Raw genomic sequence first — 10,036 nt, 5'->3', positions numbered from 1 at the left:
TTTGGACTAAGAGTTGGAAAGTACATGCATCAAGAGTGCTTGCGAGAATGGAATTACCTCTTTGATCAAAATTATCAAAATTATTAGCAAAGCTAAGCCCATGGTGTACTTGAGGACAGGTACAAACAAAACCCTCACCTGATTACGGATAAATTAAGAGCATGCGAGCAGCTTCTCTCATCTTAAAGATTATGGAGATTAAGGAGGTCAGTTTTATGGGGTGGAGGAGCTTCCTTGTTGGAGACGAAGGTCATCAAGCATCGAAGTAGACAGATTCTCAGTGACAGTGATGTGATAAATATAAAAGCTACTGCCACCTCTGATTGGGTAGATATAAGCTAATATCTGACAATCACCTAGCTAAAACAGGTCCGTCATCGCATAGCATCCTCTGTAAGTCTAGCTGAGTCTTGACGATAGAAACCAAAAAATATAAACAGAAAATGCCTGCTGTCTGGCTGAGTCTTGACGACAGAAACTCAAAAACGAAATCACACACCTGCTGTTTGGCTGAGTCTTGACAACAGAAACAAAAAAATAGAAACAGAAAACAAACGAATAGAAAGTCCACTTGCCGTCTGCCGTAACATCTAATGAAAAAACAAAGAACAAATGTAGAAATGAAATCAAACACCAGCCGAAGGAACAACACACCTGCCATCTGCCGACCGTATGGTTGTAGTCGCCGCTGGAGGAACAAGCTCTGCCGCCGGCCATCGAAATCACAGGCATCGGTCACCGGTGGGTGCTTCAATCCAAGAGGGAGAAAGCATAGGAAAGTAGAGAGGAGCCGGAAGGGGCATGAGTAGTCGGTGCCGGAGGAACAAGCTCTGCTGCCGGCCATCCAAAACACAAGCGTCAGAGCTTCAATGCAAGAGGGAGAAGGAAGAAGACAGAGGAAGATAGAGAGGAGTAGGAAGGGGCGTGAACACAATCATCTGTAAATCGTTTTTAAGGAAATAAAAATTAAAAAATCAAAAAATGGATAAAAAGGTCCATGACACGGTTTGACCACACCTGACTCACATCAAACGCAAGTTGGGTGCATGTCCAAATATGACAAAAATGGTCGGATGTGGCTGACAGCACCCGACTCTCCTTGGCTGCGGATGAGTGCGAATCTGGGTTGCACCCGCATCCGCACCTGCACCCACCACGCAACGATGCTGGTGCATTAACAAAAATGAAGCGTCCGTGTGACTTATGCTGGTTGCTAAATCTATCTGTACATTTGAAAGCTCAATGACATAGAGGGCTAGTTTGTTGAATGCGTCTGCTCTTATATCGATGATGCACAGTGCGCTGTGTAACTTAGATTAAAGATTTGAAGTAGGGAAAAGAGGACAGTGTATGTGACTTGATTCATTCAAAAAAAAAAGTACAATAAAGTGGAACTTCAGGTATCACATACAACTACAGAATGAAGATGAGAATCAGCTGCTCCACTAATCACAGCACCTCCATCTCTTGCATTTATAAGATAAGAGAGAGCATTTTGAGTTATAACCTCTCCTGGAATCAACGCCGGGATCCCAGGAGGGAAGGTGCATATAAGCTCCCCACATATCTCGCCAAGGCTTTCCTCAACATTAATCCTCCTTTTGTTTGCAAAGAAGGCCTCCCTTGGACTCAGTTTTATGCTAATCTCTCCAAAAGGTGCACACTCATAATGGTTGATCATGGCTCGGCCTGAGTTGTATAATCCATGCACAGCAGCCACATCCTTTATGCCATGCACAACCCTTTGAATATGCTCTCTGCACGTGCCTAAGCTGACTGCAAATGTTAATGATTTCTGTGATCGCAATTCAGGGATGATGTCATATTCCTCACGTAGGATCATATATGCATCATATCCAGGGACTCCTAGTTTCCATGTATCAATTGTCACACGCAATGGATCCTTCTTGGGCATGCCTTCAAAATCAGCTGACTCCAACACTGAAGCATTGGGCATCAATGTTCGAACTTCATCTGCCAATTGGTGAGCCAAATGGATTGCTGTATCGAAAATGGTATATGGGTTCTTACTAAGCTGTGCTCTTGTAGCATCTAGAGAGGCAAGAAGCAGGTAACTGGGACTGGTGCTCTGAAGTGTCTGTAGGCATCTAGATATTCTCTCCCTGTCTACCATGCTACCTGATAAGTGCAACATTGATGACTGTGAAAGGGAGCACAGAACCTTGTGGGTGGATTGGATGACAAGATCTGCCCCTTGCTCTAGTGCAGTGCTCGGAAGTCGGCAGTCGAACTTGAAATGAGCACCATGAGCTTCATCAATGATCACTGGAATCTGTTGCTTGTGACATAGATCAATGATTTTCTCCAAATCACTGCATATCCCATGGTAGGTGGGGGATGTGATCAAAACTGCAGCTGGTTCTTTGCCTTCCTCAAGCAATTCATCAATTGCCTTCATCACCTGATGCAGTTTGATCCGATCTGCAATTCCCCATGAGGTGTTGTACTCAGGAATCATGTACTTCGGCAAAGCACCTGATAAAACCATGCCAGATATTGCTGATATATGGGAATTCCGGGGAAGAATGAGTGTATCCCCCGGCGAACATGTGGACATGATTGACGCTTCCACACCACATGTTGTTCCTCCAACAAGAAACCATGTCTCTGTTGCTCCAAACAGTTCTGCAGCTTTCTTCTGAGCATCAAGGATGGCACCCTCAGGAGAAAAGAAATTATCAAGCTCAGCTAGGTCATGGCGGAAAGGTCCCTTGCCAATAAGTTGTTCAAGCAGAGGTGGTGCGGCCATGCCCCTATTATGGCCTGGAAATGTAAATCCAGCTGCATTCCTTTCAGCATATGCCTTCAATGCACTAACAAAAGGAGTAGTACTTTTGTCTTCCTCAATTGGCGGAAACTGAGAGCATATACTATCAAAACTGTGACTCGCTTGCATGCTTGGGCATTTCCCATTAGATCGGAGACCCTCCTGCATATATATATATGAAATTCACCTTATCAGCATGCTAAGAATTCAGCACATTATAACCATAAAGTTTAATTCTCCAAAAGAATAATAAATTTGAATTCTAAAGGTACCAGGAGATATGATCTTGTTTCAAATTATGATTTGTTTAGCTATTTGCATATATGGGAGATCGAAGTTGCACAGACTTCTTCTCTCACTATTTACCATGTATGCTAAGATAATCGAGAATTGCATGTAAATCTTGAGCTACAAGTCCACGTTCAGTAGATTTTAAATTCTTGCACATGGTAGAGTTCATGAGAAAAAAAAAAAGAAAAGAAAATTTGGATCACCTTGTTTTTAATTTGTGCTAGATGTATCTTTCTTTGATTAATTAAATAAAATTGGCACTTTCATGCTACAATTCCTCCTTGTCTTATTTTATTGATTTTTCCGGGTTGATTCATATGAGGAACTATAGAGGCAGTTTGGCATCACTATGTTAGAATCCTAACAACCTTCCCCATAAAACGGCTACTTTTTTGGGGGCAGATTCATGGGAAGTAACAATACGTTACTGTTGCCAAAATGATCCCATATGACATCTATATAGTTCCAATAAAATGTTTGTTGGAGGGTAGGTCCCTGGCCGGATCTTTTAATTAAGAGCATTTCATTTAATCGACAGGAAAATATCGAGATTTCAAGGTCCATACCACCTCCCTTCCAACACAACGTACTATAATTTTCAAAAATTTTAATTTTATCCTCACAAAAATTTAAAAGGAAAACTCAGCTCCTTAAAAAAAAGAGAAAGCATATAAAAAAAATTTAGAAAATATAGAACTATGGGGTCCTAAAAAAGGTATTGGCCCGGCCCTACACTTATTGATAGTTTTGCAGTTACTCAGGTCTTGTGTGGAGACACAAAGTTTGGCCTTCTAAGTAAGGGGGGATTTTTTTTTTTTTACATTGAAAAAACTAATATTTTTAATTGTGTAATGTATTTTTTGTATTAGAATTCAGTTTGGCCCTACCCGGATTCAGAGGTCAGACTGCCCGCCCGCCCCTAAAGAAAATTCTGGCTCCGCCCCTGCTTCTGGTCACTTTTGACCCGTGGACTGAGGCTGCCCTTACATGTGCAGCGACCTGTGGACGCTGCCTTCATGCCTGCGGCAAGCCGGCGACTGGTGAACTGGAGTTTGCATGAAAGATTGCAATGGTAAAGGAAGAGGTGAACCTATGGTTACTATTCCTATAGATTGTAAATGGTGGACACGTTCTACTCTACTTGATGGTGGTTCCACTTTCTATTTAAGTTTCAAAGCAGTCATAGACACTGAAAGCAGTCATAGACACTAAGTGCGAGAGAAAAAAGAAAGGAGAGTGGGGGTCGTTTCAACCTTTCATAGAATTGCCAAAAGAAGAGATGGATGCGTTAGCAAGTGGATCCATATTCTGTGGCTAATGGGTTACACGCGTTATAGAAAGATGGGAAATGATTCTCGCATGTTTAAGATTGAGCCAGCACTTATATTACTTGGGTCAAATATATTCCCCTCCCCCCCACACACACACACGACTCCTAAAGTCAGATCTTACCTTATGTTTGGCCCAAACTTTTAGATCGATAGACTACAGTTTATATTTCAAAAAGAACGCCTGCCGTTTCATATAATCTGATCTTTGGGTCTTTAAACAGATTTGAGCATTTTCGGTTCATAATTGGTAGAATCATTTTTTTTTGTCAGAAAAGCGAGTGACAATTGGTGTGCCCATTTCACGAGCCCTCATAACTAAAAATAGTTGTTACAAGAGCATTAACGATAGCTTATGGTGCGGAAACAATTCATAGTGTTTTTAGTTAAACACAAGCATAAGAGAATTCAAATGTGCAAGATTCCCAATGTCGTCATATAGTTAAAAGTAATTGTTACAAAAAACCATTAACGACAATTGATGGTGCTTTTAATAATGCCTTGTGGTGCTTTCATAAATTTTTAAATTTACAGGTCTCCGGAGTGGGCGTTTTATGTGGCCTGGAATCCAAGGAACCTTTGAATCGAAAATCCTAATTTTAGTCAAATATGAATGATTGAAACGGGCACTGAACTTTAATTCCAGAATTGATTCTCCGTTCCAAAATCAAAATTCGTTAGATTTTGAATCTAGAATCAAAATTTCCCTCACAAAGTGCCGGAAACAAAGTTTCAAGCTGTCAAAGGAAGAAACAAATCGGAATTGAAAGAGAAAATTCATTCCAATTCCTGTTTGAGATGGAATTTTATGGGCCATCAAACACCCCTCCTGAAAGAGTAGAAACAATTTTTTTTTTCAGATTTTATTTTTGGAAAGATATTGGTAAATCCCAAATTGGTCCTAATTCTTTCAACAAAATTTTCAAAAACATATTAGAAGTCATACATTTGGAAACATAAAAGCATAGAAAATATGAAAAGTAGGCACCAAAATGAAGTTAATTAATTTCCTTTTGCTCACTAAACAACCTCGCAAACACTTTTGTAGGCAGTAGCAGAATTAGATGATCAACCCATTAACAGAAGGGGGAGATCCACACCTCGTTATGATCGGCTTCTTCCTTTGAGCATGAAACAATTAAATTGAAAGAACACCTGGAACAAGTAAAAAATAAATTACACAAGCAGAAAGAAAATTATGTGGTCTTAGTAGACCCCTCTCTCTTTCCACACACACACACACACACACATACATATATAAACTGAAGTTCAATGGCTCCAGCATTTATTTGTCAAATTTGACAATGAACTCAGATTCTGCCTTGTGTTATTATTTTTATATTTTTAACACTTTCTCTCTCCCTGAATTGGCCTCCCTTCCTCTCTCTCCCTCCCTGCCACCTATGCCAATCCATGAATTCTACCAGCTGTATCTCCCGACACTGGCGGACCCGTCGGTCCTCCACTGAGTCCCTGCAAGCCTGCCGGTGAGCACCACCGACACCTTTGCCTGATGCTGGTGAGCCCGGCAGGCCTCTGCCATTCTGACAAAGGCCTAGCGGGCCAGCCAGTATCGGAAAAGGCATCGGCAGCTGCCGGTGCTGGTGGATGAATAAGGGAGTAGGAAGGTCAGAGAGAGAGAGAGAGAGAGAGAGAGAGAGAGAGAGAGAGAAGATGTTAAAAAATATTAAATCAAAGCAAACAAGCCAACATCTGAGCAATCTGATCTAAAGATCAGACAACTCAGATTAGCTATCAATTTGATAAATAAACGCCAAAAACATGGTTCAGAACAAAAACCAAACCCCTTAAAATTAATTATTAAAGTATTTTTTCGCAATCTAACCTTATACATATGTTTTTAATAGTGATTTGTATAGAAACATAATTAAATAGGTCATTTTTTTTCACTTTCATAATGTTTGTTAATAATAAAAAATAAACGCTTCTTATAACATCGAAATTCAGTTTCTCTCTCTCTCTCTCTCTCTCTCTCTCTCTCTCTCTATATATATATATATATATATATATATATATATATATATATATATATATATATATATATATATATATATATATATATATATATATATATATATATATATATATATATATAATGGAGACAAAAGCCAAACCCATTAAAATTAATTATTAAAGTATTTTTCAGCAATCTAACCTTATATATATGATTTGTTTAGAAACCAATTAAATTAGCCATTTTTTACTTTCATAATGTTTTTTTAATAAAAAATGAATGCCTCTTATAATCAAAATCTTAATAGTTGAAAACAACAAATTTTACAAAAAAAACTTGAATTAAAAATGTTCATATTTTGCTTAAAACACTTTTTAACACAAATTTAAGAGGTCTGGTTATATGTGTGTGTGAGAGAGAGAGAGAGAGAGAGAAGCAGAGCAGCTAGCAAACCTTTGGAGAGCTGCGGCATTGGTGGTACGAGAACTTTTGAAGCTTGATTTGGTTGAGAAGGGCTGCACCAAAGGGAAGGGTTGAGAGACACCGGAACATTGACGGTTTCTTCTCCGAGGTGGTGGCAAGGGATGAAGTGGAGGCAGAAAGAGAGTATGAAGGTGAAGAGCCATGCTTGCGATAATTAATCCACTCCTTCTCACCCTTTTCTCTTTTGAAGATGGTTATATGCAAAGACCTATGGACAATATAAAGGTGAAGGTGCACAGTCAATACAAAGGTGCACAGTAGTCTCTTGTTTGCAACTAACGGTCTGTCTTCTGCCCACCTAAAAGTGGGCCATAGGTCCATATGTCATGCAAGGCTGGGTGGTACATAGGCCTGGGCATCGGGTCCGGGTACTTGGTACTCTTCTTGATCCAACCCAAGTTCAGACCTCAAAAAAATCGGCCTCTCTTCTCCATGATTTCTATCCTTAGACACTTTTTTTTTTTGAGGGTTTCTGCATAGATCAGTGTGGAATATGAGTGTGTTCCACAGACACTCGCTATAAAAAAACAAATAAGAGAAAACGAAATCTATCTTCCCTTGTTCCCGTTTCAAGGGTTTTTTACAAAAGAATATTAATGCATATTTTTGTAAACTTAACCACCCGAACACATTGGTGGTTTTCTAAAAAAGAAATATTTACTTTATACTGTATATTTTTTCACTCTTATTTTGTCATTCCAGGGTGGCGCATACGACCGGTTTCATTCTCCAATAACTTTGTCCCACCTACATCATCGGAAATGAAGGGCGCAGCTAAGAATTTCGGATGGAGGGTCAGTATAATTTAAATTTTAGATTTTCAAAAGACCACTTAAATGAAAAAACAAAAAACCTTGGGGGCAAATTATGGTCTCTAGCTTGCACGCAAAGAAGATGGAAAAATCCAATACCGCGCGGATGGAAAAATCCAATAATGGAGAGAGTGGGATTTGAGACTAGCAACCGTGGGTCGCTTACTAACGCCGGTCTGATGTGAGCATTGCATGTGATTGAAGATAGGTCAAGATCCATAGCTCCACTGTAATAATATTTTGAAGGCCTGGTGTGGGCAATGGCCCACACCAGCCACACTATTGCTCTACCACTCTACCTGCCCATTCATGTTGTGAATAACAAACCTTGGGTCGCTAACTAACGCCGGTCTGATGTGAGCATTGCATGTGATTGAAGATAAGTCAAGATCCATAGCTCCACTGTAATAAGATTTTGAAGGCCTGGTGTGGGCAATGGCCCACACCAGCCACACTATTGCTCTACCACTCTACCTGCCCATTCATGTTGTGAATAACATTGTTTTATATTCTATGTTCACAAGCAACCCATTTGGTCATTGAAGATCTGGTAAGAATTAGAACCCCAGCATTGGCAAGAAGTTTTTCTTTCCTGGCTCCATGCCATGGCTACACATACTGCTGCATTGAAGCTTTTGGCAAGTATTGCATTTCGCTCTTCTCATATGCTTGCCTAATTATTGGATTGCGCACAGACTCGACTCCCTGAAACTTGTCCTCAAGGTCTTTTTCTGTACCATGATTGTCATCTAACGAATCCAGGGCTTCCTTCAAGTTGGTCTCTATCTTCTCTGTATCATGTGATTTTACTTCTGCAGCATGATTGTCACCCTGTGGCATTGGCGATGCTCACCGTCCTGTATCACCAGCGAGTCCCAGTGGGCTTTGCCTGCTCTCTGGGGGGAAGCCACCAACGTCCAAGCCATCGGTGACACCCTGCTGGGCTACCGAGGCGGTTTGGTAGCCATTTCCACTGCAGTAATTTTTGTACCGAGGGAGGTCGTCACCTTTCTTGCTGGATGATTTTGAAAAATTCAGTTTTCATATATAACCACATTGCAAATCAAATGTTTCTCCATTCTGTGCTATCAAGCAACCCATTTGGCTTGAAGTTCTAATAAGAATCTGAGCCCTAATAATGGCAAGAAGTTTTTTCTTTTTCCCTCGACGATAGGGACAAAGGCAGGTGTGGGCTATGTGTGAGCAATTGCTCACATGAAAAGTTATTATCTTTTACTTGATATTTTTGAGTAATTTTATTCTTCTTAAAAATTTTAATTTTATTCTTAATGCCTCTTAAACAAAAATTTCTAGCCCGAACCCTGCTCGAGGATATGATGTGTACCCTGCCATGGCTACACATACTACTGCGTTGAAGCTTTTGGCAAGAATTGCCACCTGCTCTTCTCAGATACTTGCCTAGTTAGTGGATGGCACACACACTCGACTTCCTCGAGCTTGAAATCAAGATCTTTTCGTGCACCATGATTGGTAGGTTTCCACTTTGTTGTTGGCGTCAACTGTTCCTTCATTTTCCTATCTCCACCTTTTATTGATGAGGTACACCCAGTCAATGTTTATGTAGGTTTTCATGCTTTAGCCACAATATCAAGATTTGAACTCATAACTAGCTAGCTGTCTGTTGGCTGGAGGCCCTTCTTAACTATGTTAGCTCTTGGTTAATTCATGGATGATTTATTCTTACCAACATACTAGAACAGAATGAGAAACAAGGTTAATCATTTGAGATTCAACTGTAAGATGACCTGCAACGCCACTCAAGTTTTTAGAAGTGAATATATAATAATTTTTCTCAACATATGGAATCATGTTGAAAATCAAGCATGGGTCTTCTCAACGAGTGGCTATATAGTAGTTTTTCTCAACAAACCTGTGTTCCATCTCCCTTTATTTATTTATTTATTTCGCATGTTTTTCACATTTCAATAAAGTTATCCTTTGTGGATGATCTTGGTGGTGGGTAACACTTGAATTTTTATCCTTTTTCTATTTTGTCATCCTTGCTTTTAGATCTTTTGTTTTTAAGGTTTTGAAAAATTTTCGTCATTTTACTGCTCAGCCTTCAAGGAGCCACTTCATTTCCTTTTTGTTTTTCCAACCTTTTTCTCTATAGTAGCCTTCATTTCTCATTTTCCTAGATATGGAAATTTTATACTTCTTTTGTTTTTTCTTCTTTATGATGCATGTTCCTCCTTGCTTTGAGTGAAAATTTGGTTGTGTGGGTTGCTTTGGAGAAATATGTATTCTTGTCACTCATTTTATTTATTTTTCATGATAAAATTAGCTACCAAGCGTTGGGCTGGCCTCTAATCAGAGATTACAGATTGAACAGGCTGGT

The 10,036-nt window shown here is 39.7% G+C and overlaps 1 protein-coding gene across 1 annotated transcript; it reads right to left on the bottom strand.

Annotated features, from left to right (window-relative positions):
- Nucleotides 1–722: 722 nt before the first annotated feature.
- LOC116248876 (uncharacterized) lies at nt 723–7,034 on the bottom strand. Its single transcript, XM_031621899.2, has 4 exons — nt 6,836–7,034; nt 5,508–5,562; nt 1,412–2,950; nt 723–833 (listed from the first exon to the last, which is right to left on the bottom strand). Exons 1-4 carry the CDS (start codon nt 7,006–7,008, stop codon nt 723–725), a joined length of 1,878 nt encoding a protein of 625 aa, XP_031477759.2. The 5' UTR covers nt 7,009–7,034.
- Nucleotides 7,035–10,036: the final 3,002 nt, after the last annotated feature.

The sequence above is a fragment of the Nymphaea colorata genome, chromosome 2 (assembly GCF_008831285.2).
Source record: "Nymphaea colorata isolate Beijing-Zhang1983 chromosome 2, ASM883128v2, whole genome shotgun sequence".
Classification (NCBI taxonomy): domain Eukaryota; kingdom Viridiplantae; phylum Streptophyta; class Magnoliopsida; order Nymphaeales; family Nymphaeaceae; genus Nymphaea; species Nymphaea colorata.
This window is presented reverse-complemented; position numbering and strand designations above follow the sequence as displayed.

Coding starts and splice junctions, on each gene's coding strand:
- LOC116248876 (XM_031621899.2), bottom strand. CDS start 7,008: ATGGCTCTTCACCTTCATACTCTCTTTCTGCCTCCACTTCATCCCTTG. Junction 5,563..6,835: donor AATGCCGCAGCTCTCCAAAG/GTTTGCTAGCTG, acceptor TACTTGTTCCAG/GTGTTCTTTCAATTTAATTG. Junction 2,951..5,507: donor AAGAAGCCGATCATAACGAG/GTGTGGATCTCC, acceptor ATATATATGCAG/GAGGGTCTCCGATCTAATGG.